The 24330-nt window shown below is 36.2% G+C and overlaps 2 protein-coding genes across 4 annotated transcripts in view; both read left to right on the top strand.

Annotated features, from left to right (window-relative positions):
• The first annotated feature begins 2938 nt into the window (after positions 1 to 2938).
• Positions 2939 to 4042, top strand: LOC110679506 (protein PFC0760c-like). The gene is made up of 2 exons (XM_021854305.1): positions 2939 to 3319; positions 3380 to 4042. The coding sequence occupies exons 1-2, from the start codon at positions 2994 to 2996 to the stop codon at positions 4029 to 4031; spliced, it is 978 nt and encodes a 325-aa protein (XP_021709997.1). The 5' UTR covers positions 2939 to 2993; the 3' UTR covers positions 4032 to 4042.
• A 14358-nt stretch (positions 4043 to 18400) lies between these two features.
• Positions 18401 to 24330, top strand: part of LOC5565211 — a 299615-nt gene continuing 293685 nt past the window's right edge. For 2 of the 3 annotated variants that reach the window (XM_001649521.2, XM_021855191.1), the window contains exon 1: positions 18401 to 19138. The gene's annotated coding sequence lies outside the window, so the exon portion shown is untranslated. The remainder of the gene's footprint in view (positions 19139 to 24330) is intronic. The other variant, XM_021855192.1, reaches the window with a different exon arrangement.

The following is a 24330-nucleotide window of genomic DNA, read 5'->3' as shown; positions in this document are numbered from 1 at the left end:
TACTCGCATCTTCAAAGCGGTATCAAAGTAGTACGATAAGCGGCTTCCTAAAAGCTTCTTTATGAGTATGCAAAAATATTCATTCAAGTCAAAAGCTTCACATTTTTGATGGTGTGTGTTTTTTTTTTTTTCAAATTAGTTCTCACAGAATTGTCGTTCTATAGAATTCTTGAAAATGCTTCGAAACTCTTGAGCAACTTGATGTCAATTGGACTGAATAACAAACCTAATAATTAAATTTATTTTATTTTAAATTATGGGCTTTATTGATAAGGTTATTTGTCTTAGATTATTATATTGTATTCCTCTCTCAACACTGGATTCAGCTTTTGAGGCTTTTAAAACATTAAAGATCATTTCCAAAAAGGGTCAGAGCTAAGGTCCAATTGTGAGATTTGGTCTCAAATGTTTTTAATTTCCTAATTCAGAAAAAGAAAAGATTGCTATCGACGTATGCTTTATGTGTATTCTAGTCAGCCCTTAAACTTTCAATTGTGGAGATATTTTAAATATAACTGAGATGTCAAAAGAACCTTACCTACTTAGCGTGAATTAAAAGTTGGCTTCAAAGCTGATTTGAAAAGGTCAACCAGATCAAAAGTAACGGTAGGTTAATAAAAGGTAAAACAAGTAGGGTTATTGGGGAATGAATTGAAAAGTATTGTGAAGAGCATTTGCCAAATACAATCCTACCATTGAAATTTAACTAGTTCTGTTTCAACAGGAACACTCAAAGTTTCAAAAACTTTGGTTTCAAATGACGAAAATAGTTGTTCATTGAAAACCTATGATTGATATCAGCAATTCCACCACATGCTCATTCCAGGTTATAAATTCGAAAAAGTTCGGATCTCTTTAAAGTTCGAATCGGGGTTTCATATAAGCAGCAGTAATAACTACTATAAGAATTTCATTACCTGCTAGGAAATTATGCAGCTATTTTGGATCTTCTAGAGCAGGGATTCCCAGGGGGCGTTGATGACCCAAGTAATAATTTTAGTTTGACGAATTACTTCCAGCGTGCTATAAAAAACGCCCATAAAACCACGGTCAAGGTACTTTTGCCTTCATCTTATCCTGCAAAACCTCTTGTAGGCTAGATCGTGACTAGTTGGCCTACTCTAAAAGAGGCTATGTAAAGTGTATATTTATATCATACAAATAAATCAAAATATCATAAATGTAGTTAATTTCAGGCCACCTGTTCTACAACAATGTCTCATCATATTGAAAATGATTTTGCCATATTTATTCCAAGGTACACAAACCAAAATAAGACTGTAAACTCGTTTGTGATAATTTGTTTCATAATTCTTGTCATTTGAAGTGATTTATTTTGATATAGTGCTCAAATCTTTAATGCTGATTGAGATTTACTGTAAAATGTGATAAAAAAAAAGTTGTTAAATTGCGTGCTCCCTCCTGAAAGTGTTTTTTTTAGTTATTTAGCATTTGCTAAAATGAACCACCAGGTGAAAAATTAAATATATTCTACATTTCATGATTTGTTTGGTCAATAACTATGCTTCAAATCATATTTAGTCAATTCAATCATTATACCATAGCATCTTATGAGTGAATTCGAGGAGATAATATGATTTGAAAAAAGTGAAATTGTGGCAACCGGAGTGAAATTAATATGGCGGAACCATAATTGAAAAATTGTCATCGAAAAATGCTGATTTGTTATTATAAATATACAAATAAGGGCACACTGTTATGATTCGGCATATATGCACGTATTTTTATTTTTTTAAGGCTGATCAAAGATGATTCAGCTTTTTTTTTGTCGTTTTTTCATGGTAATTAAGCAGTATTTTACAAAGTTAACGAATGGCCTATCTAAAACAAATAACTTTGTAGCAAACAGTTTTGGTTTAAGTTTACATTCCAAATCTACAAATGCATCTCTCCTCGTGTATTTGCTTTTGGACCATAATCTCAATAGAGGATCAGAAAATTGCCCTAATTGCTTATTTTTGATAGATACGCATACTTCGACTATCACATGTAGCCTTCTTCAGTGTCAGTTACTCGTATCCACTGATTAAAAAGTACAAGGAAACTTCAATCTACCGTAGTGCAACGCAATGAACCACTTGACGAGATACATTGCATTTGAATTGAAACGAATTTTGAATTTCGAATTGATAAAATAGTTGAAATTGATCTACTCGTTCTAATTGTTCATATGGACAACGCTCTCTGTATGAAAAATTCCCTCAAATCACAACAGTGATAATTTATGTATAGACCTTGATACTAGATGCTGTAGCCAATTGGTACATTTCAATTAGTTTTGATACCTCTTTAGTAACGCCATCACCCAAATCTAATTAAATTACATGACAACAATGTATCGTATTGGTAACCACAGCAAAGCTCTGTCACCATTCCACTTCAGAGTACAATGATCTATTCTCCGTCAGTGCAAAACTCACCAACACCATGCATACGAACATTGCAACGCGATTTAAGTTTCCGAAACATTTAATGGTAGCTAATCGATTCAAAGTATAAATCGCTGGACACCTAGCTCTTAAGTTAAGGCTGTAGCAGCTGGTTTTGTTCGGTTTAACGTAGACATTGGCATGCGTACTTTCTTCAACTGCTGGTAGTTCCGGTCGATTGAGTTCTGGAAACATGACTTTATGTTGGTATCGATCGCTGTAGATGTGGGTGGCTGGTGTTATGTGGTAAAAGTGTCAACCAAAAAAGATTTCCATACCAGCGTTCGTTTGTATATAAAATTATGTAACTAGGTCGTTTTGACTTTGTATAAGATTTATAAAAATCACTGTTTGATTTGAATAGAGTGTCATTCGCAGTTTGTATGAAGCAGAGTGGAGTTCATTGTTATTCAGAAAGTGTAAATTTAAAAAAAAATGAAGTTTTTAAGCGTAGTTGTTATTTTGGGTGTTTTTGCATTAGAGAGCTCTCATAGCTATAGCTTGTACCCAGGAATATTTGACCCAAACCCATTCATCCCGAAGATGAACGCTCAAGTGTTAAAAATTACTTCTAGTGCTCTATATGATCCGTATTATGGATATGATTCGTCAAATGGCGCAAAAGATGACGAAGTTGGATATGTTAAGTCAAACAGTGAGAAAGGAGAAGGAGGATTTCATCACGTGGAGACATTTCAGAAAAAGGGCGGGGATGAATACGAACACGAACATGAAAGGGGATATGGAGAGTCAAAACATGATCCAGAGACCGACTACGAAGATCAACCAGAACCGAACATTGAGAAACGTGATAACAATCGTGATTTGAAAACCCATAAGAGAAACTATGAAGTGGTCGAAGAACATGGGTGGGTTGAGTCGCTTAAGTGAGCAAGGATGTCGAAATTTATATTTTTTTTTCATTCTAGCAATGATCACAAAAATCCAAATCAGCATAAAACCTACGGAGCAAAACCCACAAAACCTACGAAACCAAGTAAACGGCCTTCTATCCCGGAATTTGGCACTAGGCTTACCCTTCCAAAGAGAACTACACTGAAACAGAATCACAACGGCTACGAGACTGTAATTTATCACGGCCATGAAAACGAAAGTTCAGAAAAGGGTTACGGAAGAAGGAACCATCATAACGCACCATCAAAGACAGAAAACTTCGATGAAAAGGATGATGAATCTGATGATGGTGAACAGGATGAAGCAGAAGCAGAACAAGAATCTCAAGATCGTGAAGATGATACAGATAATGCAGATCAATCGAACTTTGGGGATAATTATAACAGTTTCAAATATGACGATGAATTTGGAGATTTCTCGAAAAATTTTGACGATGATGGTGGACACGATCGTAGCGAGGAACATAGTAATAGGAATGATGATCGTGTAAGCTCAAATAGGAACCATTTTGACTATGACGAAGAAGTTGATCGCGAACAAGTTGACGAGACGGCCAATGAAGATCGATACCAAGGAGGTGAATATGACGATGAAGACGAAGACAAGTATAGAGGACATAACCGAAGAAATTACGATTATTCGAGTGAAAAAGATTATTATGCCTAGTTAAATGTAAGCAAAACAAATAGTTTCTTAGGTTATTTTTGTGATTTTTGATTAGGAATGTAGGAATTAAGTTTTGAAATGTGTTTCACGTGATAAATCTATTAAGGAAATAAGTTCTCAATTATGAACAGATTGATATTTTTAAATCTTTTGTCCTATTCTTAACTTACTGCTATACTGAATAAATGCCTCATTTTGTAGAAACTACAACCACTGCATTATATAGACCCACATTTTTAAGTTTTTGCTTTCATGCACCTAAACGGTGCCAATAGTGTTAAAAATCAGTTTCCTGATGGTTAAAATAATTTTAAAGATAATGGGTTGATCACATGCCATTTTTAAGTTAGTATTTGGTTCACAATAAGGAAGGCCAACATTTTGTGTAACCAATGGCTATCTTTATTTGAGGCATGAGATACGGAATTTTGCCACCTGGTGGCGCTATTAGAACTTCTGTTTTGCGGATTTCTCTGGACCTTGACAGCGTCTTTGGCAAAATTGTTCAGAAGCTCAAGCGCTATATTCCTGTCGACAGGTTCAAGACTTTGCACCAGGTAGCGCTAGTAAAAATGCAACTTTTGAGTTGCAATTATCTCAGGATCTTGATCACTTTTAGAGATGGCGTCTTTGGAAAAGTTGTTTAGTGAGCAAAGAGCAATCATTGTTTTACAAATATCTCAGGAGCCTGACCACTTAGAAAGATGGCGTGTTCGGAAGAGTTATTCAGTAGCCCAAAAGCTTCCGTACTTGAATCATGGGATACTAACTAGCGCCTAGTGGTGAAAATTGTAATCAACCAGCTTTAACAATGATAGGCCTTGACTTACTGAACAACTTTTGCCATCTTTCTAAGTGGACAGGATCCTTAGATATTTGATAAAACAAAAGTACCATGCTAGCGTAACATTGTGTATGAATTTCGAGTCTGTTGGCTAAAATAATGATAGCGCTTCAGCTACGAAATTACTTTGCCGAAGATGCCATCATACTAGATAGATAGGATCGTGAAATATTTGCAAAACAAAAGTTGTATGCTCTTCAGTTCCGCCTGGTGGAAATATCAACTAACTAGATGCAGGGACTATTAAGCCCCTGGCTTACTTAACAATTTTGCTGAAGACGCCATCTTTCTAAGTATACATGTTCCTGAGATATCTGCAAAACAAAAATAAAGGTTTATGCCCATTAGTGCTGCCTAGTGGACAACTTCCGAATTAAATGAAGTGTTATTAGATACCACCTCACTTCCAGTACAAATTTACTGAAAACTCCATGTTTAAAAATTATCCTGGTTTTAGGATATACCGATTTCAAATTGGGGACGGTCCATAAATGACGTAGTATTTTTTCTCTGATTTTTTATAGCCCCCTCTCTCCCCTCGTAACTTTTTGTCACAGATGCTGTTACCCCCACCCCCTTGAAAAATACGTAGCATAACAGACAATCCTTTTTTTCCTTCAAAAGATACACTACCCGCCATAAGTATGGAATCGCATCATCTAGTATTGCAACACCTCAATTGAATATTGCAGCACCCCCCAAAAAGTTTAGCATCACCCGTAAGCTATTACACTAATGACGCAATATCTTGGAAACCTTACTTTCTAGAAAGCTGCGGTCTTCAACAAAGTTGTTCAGAAGCCTTACGGCGTTCATCAGCTGAAATTTTTAATGCGCCATTTTGCCGCTACGTGGCGCTAGTGTGCATGTAAATTGGTCATATTTTAGACGGCTCTAGCTCATGAACCTGACCACTTAGAATGTTCGTGTCTTTAGCAAAGTTGTTCAGAAGCTTAAAAGCAATCTGAGGCAGCACTGATTGGTTAGCAATTTAGCCACTACGTGGCGCTAGTGTGCATGTCATTTGATCATATTCTAGCAGGCTCTAGCTCATGAACCTGACAACTTAGAATGTTCGTGTCTTCAGCAAAGTTGATCAGAAGCTTAAAAGCAATGTGAAACAGCACTGATTGGTTAGCAATTTAGCTGCTACGTGGCGCTAGTGTGCATGTAAATTGGTCATATTTTAGACGGCTCTAGCTCATGAACCTGACCACTTAAAATGTTCGTGTCTTCAGCAAAGTTGTTCAGAAGCTTGAAAGCAATCTGAGGCAGCACTGATTGGTTAGCAATTTTACCGCTATGTGGTGCTAGCGTACAGCTGAGAGAGAAGACAGCTCACTGACAGTTGGCATGTTTTCTTGCCTTCTTAGACTTCTTTCTTCAGTTCTTGGGTTTTCACAACGGTCCAATGATCTTATCATTCACTCATTGTTGTTGAATGTGAAAAAGGTATGAATAAAAAAATCAATAGCAGTTTGCCAACACACGACTATATTTAAGTATTCAACTTTTTTAAAATGTGCAGTCATCGAAAAACACCTAGAAAGTTTAATTACCTTTACCTAAATTCTAACGGTATTTTACGCTTTGCTCTTCAAATGTGTGGTTTTCCAGTGTCAGTTAATGACAGGTTCCCTTGTCTTTTGGGAGCTCGCAATCTTAGCCATCTGTCTCTTCTCACTCAGATGTGCAGGTAGATTTGGTTATATTTTCGCGGGCTCTAGCACATGATCTTGACCACCTAGAATGTTCGTATCTTCAGCAAATATTTAGAAGAAGGCATTTTCTACGAACCTGTTTACTTAGACAAAATTCAAAACATTGTGGAATATAATACAGTGAGGACCCGATTTTGTCAGACTCTCGATGAATTTTAGGCTGACAAAATGGGGAACCTGACAAAATCGGGTCATTTTATTATGTTCCTGTTTTTCAAATTTCGACGTGTTAATGATTGCTTGTGAACCGCGTCAAGAACTTGCGTGGACTTTTAAGAGTTCATTTAAAAATTACGTAACGCAAAATTTGTCAATTTTAGGCCCTCTTTCACCTCCACGTAACAACTTTTGTATAGAAAATTTTAATTTTTTCTTTGAACCGTAACATTATGTAAGACCCCCTCCCTCCCCTGTTGCGTTACGTAATATTTGAACGGTCCCTAAGGGGTCGATGACCATTGGCGTAGCCAGGTTTTTTCATCAGGGGGGGGGGGGGGGGCTTGAGAAGATCGAATCTTAACATTTCAGTCACGATTTTCACGACAAAACGATCATTATACATTATACTCTTTTTGCATGAAACATAAAACTATACAAGATACCCACCGTATTTTTTTCATAGTAAGCTAAGTAAAATCCTAAACGCGTCTTATTTCAATGTTGAGTGATGGGTCTATTTAAAGTCATGCAGATTTACCTATTGGAAAAATTCCAAAGATTCGATTCGTTGTGGTTCCTTTGATCGGCAATTTTGCTTTGTCCAGTAAAACAAATGGAATCAACCTGAGTTCCTAGTTATACATGATCGATGAATTATCTAAAAATTTCTCACAGAACACAGAAATTCCTAATGAGGTTCATATTAAAATTCCTTTTTATTTAGAAACTCCTTCGAAATACATAGCAGAAATAATTGCCTCGAAGCTCTTCTTGGAATTCATTTTAGTATAATTCAAAGAATGTTTCATACGGAGTTTTCACATATTTTTTCCTAAACATTGTTTTAAAACTCAATGTTTGGAAATGGAATGTGTGTAAAAATATTTCTTACTGTATGAAAACCAAGAAATTTTCTTTAGTTTTCATGGATTTTTTGCTGGGTTTTTAGCGCAGAAGTATTCATAAATTACATCACATGAAGTGTGAATAAATCTCATAAATTATTCCTATACCTTCTTCTTCTTCTTCTTTCTGGCGTTACGTCCCCACTGAGACAGAGCCTGCTTCTCAGCTTAGTGTTCTTATGAGCACTTCCACAGTTATTAACTGAGAGCTTACTATGCCAATGACCATTTTTGCATGTGTATATCGTGTGGCAGGTACGAAGATACTCTATGCCCTGGGAAGTCGAGAAAATTTCCAACCCGAAAAGATCCTCGACCGGTGGGATTCGAACCCACGACCCTCAGCTTGGTCTTGCTGAATAGCTGCGCGTTTACCGCTACGGCTATCTGGGCTCCTTATTCCTATACCTAAGGGATGATTTAATGCTTCAAAATGATGTGAGCAAATTTTGAAGTTTATCTCGAGACATACTGAAGATAAAAATGGAATGAATTCAACAAGGACTAAAAGAAGATAATTATTGAAGTAATTACTTGAAAAATAAAAATATTCTATTAGAATTTTGAGTGAAGTTTGTGGTCGAGTTCAAGTTCAAGCAATTTTAATTTAGACGCAAAACCCTTTCGGTGTACCCAGTATGTTTCTGGAACAATTTATGAGCGATTTCTGGTTGTCTGGGTAGTAGGGTAGGGTGAAGATAAGGATCAGCTCAATTCGACAATTTAGAACATTTTTGGTAATGGTAATGTAATATGTATTGATTTTGAATTTACCTGACCACTTCTGAAAGAGGACTTATTATTAGTACAACAGAAATAAAACACTAAAATCAGGGATGCTTGTCTCTTCAAGACAAAGCTTACCCAAACAAAGGCGCGTAACACGATTGATCCTGCTTCTTCTGCCCACCCCCGCAGGGGTAAGCGACACTACCGAAGGATCAATCACTACTCAATATGATACGATCGGCTTATTCGGATCAAAATCCAAACACTGGTTCTAATGATACAATAATAAACTAGAAATCAATCTAAACCATAATGATCATCATGATCACTTCTCTAAAAGTAGCCATTTTTTTAATTATATCAAGTACAATGCAAAAAAACTGATTATTTAAATAATAAAATAGGCCATTTTCAATAGTGATTCGCGATTCTCCTTCAAAAATAATACATATTCGAGAGAATAGGTCATATCTGCACTAATTTTTATTTTTTGATAGAGAACCGCGAATAACTATTGAAAATGGCCTATATTTTTATTTAATACTAGTGGTCCCGGCAAACTTCGTCTAGCCATCAAGTGAGCAATTCTCGCTGAAACCAGGCCGCCATCGGCACCCATCGTTAGAATTCCAATTTTATGTCTCTGATCGCTAGCTTTCGATAAAACTTAAGGGGGGGTCCTTTTTGTTTTCTCAAATTGGTGGACCCCTCGTACGCCAGCTAGCTAAACAGTTTGCAAAAAAGCCCATTTTTTGATAAATCTTGGGTATTTCTTCACGTGATATGTCTCATATTTCCCTTGGAACACATACCAAACTTAATGGCATCGTATAGAGAAAGGATATAGCTTTCATTTGAAGTTAAAAAAAAATCCGGCGGCCATTTTGAATTTGGCCGCCATCTTGAATTTTGTTAGAAAAATCGTTTTTTCACCATTAGCGCACCGCTCGTTTTGAATTCTGAGATCACCATCAGTAAGCTGAGGAAAAATTGCGTAAGATAGGCTACAGAAACTAGGTGTGCAATGGTATTTACCCTATGAAATGAACGATTTTCTAAAACATGTTCCACGATTTTGACGTATATGGCGAGTGCAATCAATGCAAACATCATTTTTGGTACAACAAAGATACAAGTTTTCAATAGTTGGTGTATTTTTCGAGTCAGATGAAGAATAGGAGTATTATTTTGAGTGAAAAAATCTGGCGGCCATCTTGGATTTTGACGCCATCTTGGTTTTAAGTAGTAGAATGAGTTTTCACCTTGATAACACTCAACATGTTGAATTTTAATGCCACCGTTACACTTACTATTCTTCTTGTTCTTCTTTTTCCTGACGTTACGTCCCTACTGGAATAGAGCCAGCCCCTAAGCTTCAAAAATAAATTAACAAGTAGAATTTTTTAACGCTTATTTGCCACCTGAATGATTGTTCTGCATATCTGCGAGTTGAAAAATAGCATTAATTCTTTCATTTATTTGGTCTAAAACCATTGATAGAAATGAACAATCTGTTGAACAGCTAAAATAAGATAAGAAATAAAGAATCTGTTTGTTTTTTTAACGGAGATCTTTAATTAATTAAACATGAAGAGCGCTGAGATGGTAAAAAATCATTCTACTGCTAAAAAATAAGATGGCGTCGAAATCCAAGATGGCCACCAGATTTTCCAAACTCAAAATGATTCACCTGAGTTTCGGAATTACGTCCACATTAGAACAAAGCCTGCTTCTCACCTTTCAATTTCGCTATTTTTCACATGCATGTTGGGTGTTAGTAAAAACAATACTTTATGATTCAGAAAATCAAGGATTTTTTTTGCTTAAAAATTTAAGATTTCCATTCTAAATTAATGCACTTTTGGAAATGTTTTACGTTAAAACTACAGATATTACCACAAAACTTACTAATGTCCCAACGCACAATTTATAAACTTCATTCGATGACAAAAAAAGCATATGGTAAAAAAAATATTGTTTATTTCAATCAATGTTTTTGGACGGTTTTTATTCAATAAATTTATTTATTCATAACTAGTGGTCCCGGCAAACTTCGTTTTGCCATCAAGTAGGCTGTTGGAAAACGTCAAGAAATTCCCCATACAAATAACACCTTAGTCTTCTCCCGTTTTCCCGATAAACCCGGCGACTTTCCCAATTTTTTTCTTCGCACGAACACGTCGCATCTCTTGAGAAGTGCAACAGTGAAAATCTTGCGGTAATCCGTTGGACCGTTCTCAAGCCATTTCGTGACATACAAACACCACTCCATTTTTATTTATACAGATAACTGAATTCAAAGATATGTCGAAGAAATATTCTGTTATTAAAAATCGTATTATAAAAGAAAATTCCTATTTAATAACCTGTATTTATAACTAATAAAGCTGAGTATCAGGCTCGGTTCCACTAGGGACGTAACGTCAGGAAAATGAAGAATAATAAGAAGAATAGTATACGTAACCTTGTTTTTATTGGTAACCTCTAAATTCGACATGCTGGAAATTTTCGAAAGAAAAGTTTCAACAGGAATCCCTAGATTAATTTTTGAAATAGTATTGAGAGAAATTCTCGGAGGAATTCATGAATGAACCTACACACATGTTTTTTTTTTTGTCATAAACTCGGCTGTATGAATTCCGTTTGTTTTAATTTTAAGAATGATTTAACTAGCGAGTTGCCAAGTTGCTAAGTAACGAAACGCAGTTTTATGATACTTGAGATCGCTGTGCATAACTCGTTTAATATTTGGCATATTAAATTAAGTTTTTATGGAAGAATTTTTAGAATCACCTCTAGAAAACACCTTTAAATTTTGTTGAGGAATCTCTGGAGAAATTCGAGGTACAGCCAGGAACGATTTATAGAATAATTTCAGGAATAATTGGAGAAACACGTTGGAGAAATATCTGGAGGATTATGAATGATATCTCGAGTGGAATTCCTGTGGGAAATACGAGGAGTCCGATTACTCTAATGATAATATTCTGCTGACAATAAATTTTGTAGAACCTTTTTGAGTTTCCCAACAGATTTGATATACCCTTCGAAAAATTTATTGCAAGAAGTTTTTCAAAAAGCTGATTGTTTGGAATACTCCATAAGTTTTCCAATCTATCATCATGCAACAATTATATAAATATGAGTGCTGAAGACAATTTTTTAAGAATACAAACACATGATAAATTCCCGTAATATTGTTTTTAGCATCATCCAAAGGGGAGGAGGCATTCCCATTGCCCCCTCTGGCTATGCCCATGCGTGCATGACATTAAACATCATCATCATTTCTAATGAAAATATGGTAGAACATGGCGAAAACAGGGGCCCAGATAGCCGTAGCGGTAAACGCACAGCTATTCAGCAAGACCAAGCTGAGGGTCGTGGGTTCGAATCCCACCAGTCGAGGATCTTTTCGGGTTGGAAATTTTCTCGACTTCCCATAGAGTATAGAGTATCTTCGTACCTGCCACACGATATACGCATGCAAAAATGGTCATTGGCATAGTAAGCTCTCAGTTAATAACTGTGGAAGTGCTCATAAGAACACTAAGCTGAGAAGCAGGCTCTTTCCCAGTAGGGACGTAACGCCAGAAAGAAGAAGAAGAAGATGGCGAAAACAATTTTTTGATAAATTTAAAACAAGCCGACAAAATCGGGTCAAAAAAACACGAACATTCTAAGTTGTCAGGTTCATGAGCTAGAGCCTGCTAGAATATGATCAAATGACATGTACACTAGCGCCACGTAGCGGCAAAATTGCTAACAAATCAGTGCTGTCTGAAATTGCTTTTAAGCTTCTGACCAACTTTGCTCAAGACACGAACATTCTAAGTGGTCAGGTTTATGAGCTAGAGCCGTCTAAAATATGACCAATTTACATGCACACTAGCGCCACAGTGCTGCCTCAGATTGCTTTTAAGCTTCTGAACAACTTTGCTGAAGACACGAACATTCTAAGTGGTCAGGTTCATGAGCCAGAGATGTCTAAAATATGACCAATTTACATGCACACTAGCGCCACGTAGCGGCAAAATTGCTAACCAATCAGCGAACATTCTAAGTGGTCAGGTTCATGAGCCAGAGATGTCTAAAATATGACCAATTTACATGCACACTAGCGTCACGTAGCGGCAAAACTGCTAACCAATCAGCGCTGCCTCAGATTGCTTTTAAGCTTCTGAACAACTTTGCTGAAGACACGAACATTCTAAGTGGTCAGGTTCATGAGCTAGAGCCTGCTAGAATATGATCAAATGACATGCACACTAGCGTCACGTAGCGGCAAAACTGCTAACCAATCAGTGCTGTCTCAGATTGTTTTTAAGCTTCTGAACAACTTTGCTGAAGACACGAACATTCTAAGTGGTCAGGTTCATGAGCTAGAGCCGTCTAAAATATGACCAATTTACATGCACACTAGCGCCACGTAGCGGCAAAATGGCGCATTAAAAATTTCAGCTGATGAACGCCGTAAGGCTTCTGAACAACTTTGCTGAAGACCGCAGCTTTCTAGAAAGTAAGGTTTCCAAGATATTGCGTCATTAGTGTAATAGTTTACGGGTGATGCTAAACTTTTTGGGGTGCTGCAATATTCAATTGAGGTGTTGCAATACTAGATGATGCGATTCCATACTTATGGCGGGTAGTGTAATTAAATATACTGTGGTATTAAGAAGCCATTAGGAAACTTTTTTTTTCTTGTTTAAGTTGCTTATTTTGGTTTTATAATATTATGGTTTATGATATTATGGTATTTATAAATCACTTTCATGCTGATCAAATTCAATTTGCAGTGTTTTCGCTGTTGTTTGTTTTCATTAAAAAATTTACAACTGAAAATTTAAAAAAAGTAGAAAACTTCTTTTTAGCTGTATGAAGTTGAAAAAAGAGTTGAAATACTAAATATTTAATATTATATCGAATAGAAATCCGTAATTTCAGAATATTATCAGCATATAATATTTGGAATATTCTTATTTGAAGATGAGTATTAATTTTGAAGCCTAAGCTGAATGACTTATACAAAAAACATTTTCGATAATATTTTTTTTAGCACATGCTGTTTTACCAATATGATTTGAATTGATACGTCCACTAGTTTCGACCCCCTCCCTCTTCCTCGTCTACATCGTCACAAATTCGTGAAAACCCCCCTCTCCCTAAAATGCTACGTAATTTATGGATGACTTTTTGTAGTCTGCTTGAACCGTTTAGAGAGCGTTCATTTTTATGCGACTTCTATATGCATTACACCGCATTATTCGGGGCCATACTGTCAATAAAACTGTCGAATATTTTTCCTGAGAAGGTTAGTGAAGAATACATTTTTGTTGGTTTGGTATTAATAGTTACCTCTTTTGCAAAATGATAAACTACTTCGCATCGTAAAATGGGTTAACCAACGTGCGAAGTTCGATTTTTGATAATAGTAGTGTACGGAGCAAGTTGCAGAATGATGATTTTTACAGCACGAGACGTAAATTTATCCTACGAAGCTTGCCAAGTAGGATAATTACGACGAGTGCTGTAAAAATCGAGTTCTGCAACGAGTTACGTACAATATTTTTTACAATTTCGTAGAAGACCACTTGAAGATATCATTAATTATATCGGAATGCATTCACCATTATTTTACAATATCTGAAAAATTGTTTTATAATGACTCATTACGCAACTCAAAACAGTTGCGTAATGAGAATGCGTTGCGTAATGAATCATTACAGCACTGATTTCAGTTGCGTAATGACTATTCCCGCACTGAATACTTCAGTGCAGGAAAGTAGGACGTTTCATAACAGATTGGCGTGATGAAAAACAGCCTACTACGATGAGAAATTGCAATAAAATTTATTATAAAACGGAGTCGTGAGTTCGATTCTCACTGAGAAGACGTGTAATTTTTTCTCAAAACTTCACATCAATTTGTCCATTAAATCCAATTGCAAAGTATATGCAATGTTTAGCTTTTCGGTAGTTGTTAAACTTCCACTCGGCTGGTTAGCCGTAAACCACGATTCATAATTTAAAACAAGTATTTATCGAGCAACGGACTCATGTTCCATAACCGGTCGTTTGAGAACGTCGCGACATTGGAAGCCCACACAATAGAAACCTCAGCAAGCACAGTTGCTGGCTAGTGTAGTGTGCTATTTCCATACCTAAAAAATAATGCGCTCTTGGGGTAGGCATTGGATATAAATAGAAAGCGTTGTGTTTGGATGGGCGTCTAATTCTTCCGAAAGAGGTGCATCGTCATGAGTCTTCTCATGGCGTAGGGGTAACGCGCCCTAACTAGAGATCAGGGAGTCGTGAGTTCGATTCTCACTGAGAAGACTTGTAACTTTTTCGCAAAACTTCACATCAAATTTGTCCATTTACCCCAATTGCAAAATATATGCAATGTTTAGCTTTTCGGTAGATGTATATGTGTATTAACGTTTCCTTACTATAGCGGAACTATTGTCTATTAGGTTGGTCTTAAGGAGGGTTCCATATAACAACACTTGTATCGACTATCTCAGGTAGATAGATCTTCTATTACCATCGTTTACGAAACAAAATCTTCAAGAAGATCTCAATGCTAGTAGCCCGACTCCTACAAAAATGAGTAAAGAAAGTGGGTGCCGACGTCCAATAAGAGACTTTACTACATCCTAATGTTGTGCATACTATTAATATCCATTTCATAATGAATTCACCTTTCTTTTCGAAATAGGCTGTTCTTCAGAGCATTTCAATGTGGCTGTGTGAATCTTACCAAAATTAGAAAGCAAATCCAAACAAAATTTAGTATGTAAATGTTTCTGCAAAACTAGCTGCTTTTTTATCTTTTTATATTTGAAAAATACATTGTTGAGTTAAACTCGTTAAATACTCATAAGAAATCGTACTATTGTCTCCCCACTCTCTAACTAGAATAAGTCTCAAAATGTTATGCATTCGGGGTAATGGCGTTCGGGGTAGTGACCCATTCGGCGTAGTGGCGTTCGGGGTAATGACCCATTTGGGGTAATGACTTTCGGGGTAATGGCGTTCGGGATAGTGTCATAGAGTCGCTGAGGCAGTATTTAATGGGGATGAAGTTGCAGTTGTTAAAAAGCCATAGCACACTTGTGACGTGTGATATTGGTGTTTCCCGTGTAGTAAAAACATGTGAGGCTGCGAATATCTCCTTTTTCGGATTACGTAGCCAGATAAGAAACTCGCAACTTGCAAAGGGAAACGATATTTCTACACTGTGGCTTATCTGACTTCATAGATCCATTCTTTCATTAATAACTTCGCCAAAACACCTTAGGATCCTTTATCGTACAACACTGAAAAGTGTTTCGAAAAGTAAATCAGTTTTCAATATTTATGCAAAAAAGTAACGATGAATGCAAGCATGCTCAAATGAAATATCATTGTCATTTTTCCCTGTATATAAAAGCTGATTTTTGGCTCTCTAACCACATTTATATATGAACAGGAGCGAAGACTATTAAGCGAATAAAATACGGCAAACTTCAATGAGATGGGCATTTAGTGCGAATGCCTTAATAATAAGTTGCATCAATCAGGTGGAGGCCTAGTGGAAGACATCCGCTTAAGTTCATTCTGATATTGACGTGAGCGTACCGGAGCAACCAAATCATTCCAGGTTTGAAACAAACGTTTGCTCTAATCGACAATAACAGTGATCACATGGCTTATCTTCTGACTATTAGTATGCTACATCCAATATTCTTGTTTTCTTCGGAATAACAACATTATTCATTGTCGATTTATTTGTTTTACCTTTCAATCGGTTTAACATAGAAAACAACAATCCATTGAACTTAAACCAGTAAACTATTAAAAACCATACTTAAACCACTCCGGTAGATTAAGTCAGATGTAAATGTGAATATATAATTTTGTGATTTTTTAATGCTATTGCGAAATTTTAATGTGGTTTTTACCGAGACTTTTAGTCGAAAACTTCAAATCAAGTTTTCTCGATAGATAGACCCAGAGGTGCAGAATGGTCTCAGAAGTCGAGCACTGTACTCAGATTTGATGAACATTTTTTTAACATAATTACGATATGTTGGGGCACGTGTACATTAATATGTCTGCTGTTGTTGTTGTTGTTTGAGAGGGTCGTTAACCCGAAGGTCATTCGTCACTCAATATGTCTGCAGTGCACTCATAAGTGCTTGAGAACAGCATTGGCCTAAGAGGAACCTGTTGTGAAATGGTCATTCCAGGGTGAACTTCTTCGGTACCTCTTCTAAGTCAGGAATAAACTCCGGAGATAATTTCCTTAATTTTAATTTTCATCATCGGACATCGGTTTTTTTTTTCGTTCTGTCGCCTTAACGGTAAAAAACACCATTTTTACGTCTATGGACGAACATTAGGGTATAGATTCATGAAACAATTTTTTTTTTAAGTTTATCATGCTACAGACGATAGTTCTTCCTCTATTTTTTCGACGACTTTCTTCCTGAAAATGTTTTTCTTTTTATATTTTTAATAGATTGCTGAGGTAGTGGTTTAGAAGAATTTTTGAAGTTCATGTAGAGTTTTCCGGGAAACTAAGCCACTATATTTATTTTTATTTTTTTTTTGTTGAATTTTCCTTTTGGTCATATAACCACGAGTTCTACATCTGGTAAAAATTTCATACATGTCGAAAAATTTACGGCCCAAATCTGACCGATAGTTTGAAAAATGCCCATATTTGCACGCGCAATGCAGTGAATTATCTTGGATTTTATTAGGCGGCGTCCATTTATTACGTAACGCTAAAATTGGAAATTTTTTACCCCGTCCCCCCCCCTCCGTAACGCTTTTTGTATGAAAAATTTAAAATTTTTGTATGAGCCGTAACGCTTGAGCCTACTCCCCCCCTCCCCCTAGAGCGTTACGTAATTTGTGGATGCCGCCTTATGCAATACGAAGAAAGGCGATGAGAATTTCATAATGACAAAAGAATGACAGTCAAATATATTTGCCAAGTTATAAGCGAAAAATAATAACGATCAAGAGAAATCGATCGTTGCTGTTACGCCTGGCTCTACCCCATTTGGCATAAAGTCATTTGGCATAATGGTCATTTGACATAATAGCCATTTGGCATAACGGCCATTTGACATAATTGAACGAAATATTATTTTTTTTCTCTAAACTCTATAATTGCAGCTTCTTCTACATTATTCATGCATAAAAGCAGCCGAAAAAAAAACTGTGTATAAAGGCCGGTGTCCAGGATTCGAAGCGTTCGGGCAAATCGAATCAAGACGATACCAAGGCAATCCGATGTAATAAACGTCGATCTTGGCGTGCCTATGATTCGTTACGCTGCAAACTAAAAAGAACAGTTTATGTTTGAAATTTTATACTCCGTATATTACTCCTTCATGAAGCGATACGAACAAGTACTCACATCTACAAGTGTGACTTGGAAGGCATCGGTCGGAACTCGGAAGTGATTCAATTCTATTGTCAAGAGTCGAAGATGGCACATTGGATTTATCGAGTCCAAATTAGAGATTTTTTTTGTGGAAATGTATTTTTCAAATTATGCCAAATGGCCGTTATGCCAAAGGACCATCATGCCAAATGGCATTATGCCAAATGGGGTACAGCCGTTACGCCTTTATGATACTCATTACGAGATTAGTAATAAAAATGTTTCTGTTTTGTTGCCAAAAATGGAGCACACCAAAAACGGAATCCCACTGTACATGCAGGGGTTGCTGCACAGAAGTGTCTCTCAGTTTTTTAACTTAGCAGGCTCCTGTCTCGCACAAACTTACTTGCAACGGGTTCGTCGCCAGAGACTGCGTTATGCTGAGCACGCCACACACGTTCACATTTTCTAAGACTTCTCGCGGTTTGTGCCACCGAGACGACGGACGTCGTCGTTTTCTGCATCGGCCGGTTCTCTCCACATGCATGTTGTGGCCGGCTAGCTAGTAAGGTATAGGCTACCAGATGGTTGGTCGGTTGGTAATATCGCTCTTTAACCGAGCACAAACAAGCGGCCTTTTAGTCTTTCGGCGTACGCTCGAAGGTGAACACCACCGTAGCTAGCAACAGCCCGGTCGGCAGCACCTGTTGCTTCGGCTCGCGTTTTTTTGTTTGTTGTGCTTCTGCCCGAAGAACCACGCTTCGAGCCATCTTTTGCGTCTGATTGGAGCGCTTGCTTGCATATCGGCATTGCCGCGATTCGTCAGTCAGTGCGCGCGCGAGTCTAATCAACGAACGCTACAGGAAAAAAAAGTGTTCGTCGCCGCCTCGCCTCGGGGAGATTTTCCTCAACTCGTGCATTCGTCGCCGCTTGCAGTGTTGTTTGCCTCACCTTTCGGGATTTTGTTTTGCTACTCATTTTCCGTTTAATCATTCAATTAAAGCTAATTTGCTTGGAAGATTGCCGTGAAGAGTAACTGAAGAAGAAAACCGAGATAAAAACAAAAAAGTGCTTCTTTTGTGGTGAAGCTGGGAGATGTTCAGAATGTGATGATTGATCTGGAATAGGGAATGTGTAAGGTGGCAGCGGTCGTCAATCATTAAACGGTAAATCTAATGAAGAAAATTCAGCCCTGTATGATAAAGAAGTGTTAGAATCGAAGTGTTCTATTGACAACATGAAGCACGGTGCTTCATTATCATCAAAACTATTAATGACAGTTTGATAGCATAGTTATTCTACATCTCTGGACCGATGAAAAACCCGTTGCAACGCGTTGGAGGAAACTTGGAGCTACGCACATTTTGAAGGTATTAAGGTACCCCGGGGCAAGTGGGAACTAAAAAAACGATAGTTCAAACAAATTGTTCAATAAAATTTTGAAATGTCAATATTTCTCAAATCCAACAACACCATCACATTTTGGCAACACATTTGCTGGTGTGTGCATGAATTTGGTCGAATAATTTCGAAATTGTGAAAACTTTAGAAGAAAGTTTTAGAATGAGCCATTAGACGCAGTTACCTCGCCAAACGGGGCAAGTGGGACACATCCAGTTTCATGCGTCAATCCACATCAGTAAGTCAACCATTACAATAATAGGATTGATAAATCATAGATATATTAGTACATTTTTGATGTACATAAGGGATCAATCATAAAATACGTAACGGTTAAGGAAGAAAACGTGTGTTAAATAGTATGTCACGTCACACTTAATATTAACTGAAAAATCCTCAATAGAAGTGTAAAAAGGAACAAAACTCGTTCAAAATATGTCATTTATAAGTTATTTATTAAAAGTAGCACATAAAATTTCAATAATTTACGAAATTGTAATATGTTCTGTTATTACCTATATGCATGGCCGAAAACCACTTAATGGGGTGGAATTGTTTTCCGTAACTACTAAATTTGGTAGAAATAACTTATAAAGTTCAATTAAAATAAAAAAGTAATGGTTCTCATGATGCATTTTAAATTTCATCCCAGTCTTTGTTCAATTTTGAATTCGTATTTCAAAAATTTAAAAATAAATAAAAAAATATATAGAAGAATTACACTTTTCTTCTTCCTCTTATGCAATTACGTTAGTTGAGATTGATCTTTTTTGATAAAAATCATTTGTTTGAATGTTTCAATGCTACTCTTTGAGAAAATGTTTGAAACATGTAGGAATCGTTTTGATTATGGTGCTTGTTTTGATAGGTCCCACTTACCCCAGGTATGAACATATTTTAAGGTAAGTTAGACTATCAAACATTTTATATGAAATGAAAACAAAATACCGGTTTATCGTTAGCAGCTTGTAATAATACTTAAAATTGTAGCTTACTGATGGATATTCGATTTATAACACATTTATTTTTTGCGAGCGAATGCAAAACGTGAAACATGTCACAATTTATCAAGCAAGTTGAAAATGGCGCTGAATTGACAACTGTTACATGAACGACATGGTAATATAAATAAGAGTATTTTTGTACTTAATACATACCTTGTCATTGAATCTTCAACTTTCTAGACGAATTCCCCCATAAAAAACTTTTCCTAAGTGAGCTATGACGGAACGTCCCACTTACCCCGGATTCTCACTTGCCCCGCGGTACCTTACTGGCAGAATCATTGAATTCTATTACAATAACGTTATATTTCAAACTCGAAAATCATTTCCGATTGTTTTCAATTACGTACAGTAATTGAATATCGGTAATTATTGCCATAGTGATCCCTAAAACTTTAAAAATAGAAATGGTACACAAATTATGTTCCGTTTAATTTCGACTTTTATAACCCCTTCCCTCCTATGTATCGCTCTTTGAATTAGTTCTTTAAATAAATATAAGGCTTGTAACGCTTGGTTTCAACCAACCAAGCATTTCACAGATTAAAGGAAACAACCATTTGTTAGGTCCTACTTCAAGGGGTAGGGCAAGAGGTTCAGCAAAACTTAGCAATCTATTGAAAATTTCGGAAACTCTGTATAAGTTAACATGAAGGAAGAGATAAAAGGGCTGAAATGGCTGATAATTCGAGAAACTGCTGATACTGCACATTTCCAGACCACGCCCGTTCCCATCCCAAATGTGCATGCACCTTATATCCACATGGAGAGCAAAAGTTTGATGAAATATGTTCATGATACTATTAACAAAAGAGTTTCTAAAAAGTTCTAATCTAAAGATGCTGAAGTATAAACACCTTTATGTGTTTCGAGAAGCTATTTAATGTCAGTTTAACTGAATAAAAAACTTGAAATTTAGTTTAGTTCAGTGCTAGCCAAAATATGGTGATCATTTCACAGATTCTTTGGACAAAGTTTCATGATGGAGAAATTTTTATAAGAGAGATTTTTGAGAACAACTTTTTTCGATTCCAAAATTTTGATGTTTTTTTTTCTCAAAATAAATCGTTTTCTGATCAGGTTTTGGAAAATTTAACGATCATTTACAAACGAGCCATAATTTCATTCTATTTATCCGCCTGCATTCATACAACACGCATGACATTGATCGTTCGTGTAAGATAACGAGCCATGAACTAAAACAAGACAGACATTCACCACCCACTGTTTAATGCCGATTACTGAGTATCACCACTTGTAATATTTGCTGACACACTCTCATTCTGATCAATAAACAGAGGCGAATATTTTCCATTTTCTGTGCTATGTATAGGGTACAGAGCTACTTCAGGGTGTCTACTACCTGGAAAAAACCTGGAAAACCTGGAATTATCAGGGAATTTTATTCAACCTGGAAAAAACCTGGAATTCTCAGGGAATTCCGATCACTATCAGGGAAATTATTTTGAGGCAGAGATTCATGATGTTCGCGACAAAGGATTTTTGGGTCATAACCCAGAGCTACCATTATTCGCCAGAAAACTCTCTTCATTCAAAAAAAAAAAAAAATCGGCTGCGCCGCTCTCAAAACACTATATCAGCTGTTTTGATCCTGAGTGAGGATCCTTTCGAGTATGAAATTGTATCAGCTTACCAACACATGGTTGATGTTTTCAATGTCTCTATATTTCTTCAGTAAAGAACTGACGAACATATCTAGAGCTGGTAGCAGGGTTTTATAGATACTTACCATTTTTATGCAAGTCTCTAAAAAGTCTATTTTTGAAAAGGTGATGTCTCTATTTAAACCAAAATAGTCTCTCTTCTCTTGCTTGCAGGTAATTGAGATACAAAATTTCTTCTCATATTTCTCGAGAACAGCTTCAGGAATTATCCTTGCGGTTTCTCCAGAGATTTTATCAGAAATTCTGCAAGAAATTCCTCTACTCCTGCTTCAAGAAATCCTTGAGCATTTTAACGTTATTACCTCTACTAATTTTCTCAGGGAGTACTTTGAACAAAGACTATCCGAGGACTTCATCCAGATATTTTTTCACTATCTTTTCAACCGAATTCTACAGTTGTTAATCTAAGAGATATCAAAAGTTTCCCACAGATTTCTTTTACAAGAGAAGCCGACAAGAATTTCAACGCCATTTCATCTACGGTTATTCCAAAGAATAGCTCCAAAAGTTCCTCGAGAGGTTATTCGAGTGAATCTATTAAGAACATTTCAAATAATTCCTTAAATTCGACCTGTGTTTTATTATTAAGTATCTTTAGATTTTGTTATAGGAATTTCTCCAGCATTTCGTCCAAGGATTACTGGAGCGCTCATCCAAACATTTTTCAATGAATTACTCAAAAAATCCCCATGGGATATTGAAAAGTTCGTTTAAGGTTCCACACCAGTTAACACTACAGCATATTTTTATGAATTCCTCTGATTATAGGAATAATTATTCCAACACATTTTTTTTAGGAATTTCGTCCTCTTTTTCCAGGAGTTCCTTCACAATATTCTGCGAGATCTTATGTTTTTTTCTTTTTTTTTCTCAATTATCTTAGCAATAATCTTGGAAACCTTCTAAGAGATTCTTCAAGAGTGAGTATTCCTGAAAATCAAAGGTGACCTAAGAAATTACATAAGTGACTGTAACAGAAGGTAACCTAAAACATACTTTAGGAATACGTCACGAGTTTTTCTCAGCAATTTTTCAGCTTTCTGCTAAATTACCTTTGAAGAAACTCCTGGAAGAATGCTTAAAAAACAGTTTTGAAAACATCCTTGAGAAATTTCTTAGAATTAATGGAGGAATTTCTTAAACTGGTTGTTCGATTGTATATTGGATGTTTTGGGTTGAAATTGGCAGTTCAGTCTACTGAATTAATCAAAAACAACTATATGTTTTCGTTATCCAACGATCCGGCCCTCAAGGATTCTGTAATGTTTATCGAGTTTATGGAATGGAATTTATGTAATTAATGAAATTTCTTAAGAAATCTTAGAAGCAATCTCTGGAGTGATTCCTTGGGGACATCTGGACAAGTCTCTGGTTGAATATTACAACATGTTTTAAACGGTAGTCTTGGAGGATGTTCTAGAAAAACTGAGTGGAGAATCATCAGATAAAATCCTAGAGGACTAAGGGCTTTTTTCAAAAAATATCTGAAATAATATATGAAGGAATTTTTAATGGAAGGTATTTTTTGTGATATTTTTTGGAGAAAATCCTGGTTTTATTTCGAAATATCCAAAACAAATTTTTTGGAAGAATTCCTTACGAAAATTCTTGGAGAGTGAAAATCTCAAATAAAGATATCAGTCTATCTCACTCATAATGTCGTCGTAAAACATCAATGAAAGTTTGTCCTTTACTTACATATACCAGATTTGCTGATATGTCGTCATAATGTCACGACAAAAAAAAAGTTTTAAAAAGATTCTCAGAGAAATGCAGACAGACTATTTCATACTGGTTCCTGTGAGATTTCGTTTTTTGATTACTGTTTTGTCTCTTTTCAGTATCAGAACCGCGTGAAGTCGATAAAAGATTTAGGAGTTATGGTAGATTATAAATTGACATTTAATGATCATATTTCATATATTGTTTCGAAGGCATCTAAGAGTCTAGGTTTTATATTCCGCGTTACCAAACACTTCTCTGATATTCACTGCCTCAAATCGCTTTACTGCTCTTTAGTACGCTCCGTTTTAGAGTATGCAGCAATTGTGTGGGCTCCTTTCTACCAGAATAGCATTCAACGCATTGAATCCATTCAACGCAAATTTTTGCGGTTTGCGCTACGGAATTTGCATTGGAGAGATCCTTTGCATCTTCCTAGCTACATTGACAGATGTCAATTAATATATTTGAACCTGCTATCCACACGTCGAGACGTTTGCAAACTTCTTTTTGTATCGGATTTGATTCAATGTAGAATTGATTGTTCAAATCTTTTAGAAAAATTGAATTTTGATATTCATATTCGAACTCTTCGGTCTCATCTCTTTTTCCGATTACCCACAAATCGGACCAATTATGGTTATCATGAACCTGTGATTAGCATGTGCCGTCTGTTCAACCAATATTGTAATGTTTTCGATTTTCATCTTTCCCGTCCTGTTTTGAAGCATCAGTTTGTCCAAATGTAAG

Source organism: Aedes aegypti, chromosome 3 (genome assembly GCF_002204515.2).
Source record: "Aedes aegypti strain LVP_AGWG chromosome 3, AaegL5.0 Primary Assembly, whole genome shotgun sequence".
NCBI lineage: Eukaryota > Metazoa > Arthropoda > Insecta > Diptera > Culicidae > Aedes > Aedes aegypti.
The sequence above is the reverse complement of the archived record's forward strand: the minus strand, read 5'-3'. Positions and strand labels throughout refer to the sequence as shown.

Bases quoted from the DNA above. Each gene is read 5' to 3' on its own strand.
- LOC110679506 (XM_021854305.1), top strand. From the start codon at position 2,994: ATGAACGCTCAAGTGTTAAAAATTACTTCTAGTGCTCTATATGATCCG. The intron at 3,320-3,379 runs GTGGGTTGAGTC...TTTTCATTCTAG, and splicing joins GAAGTGGTCGAAGAACATGG to CAATGATCACAAAAATCCAA.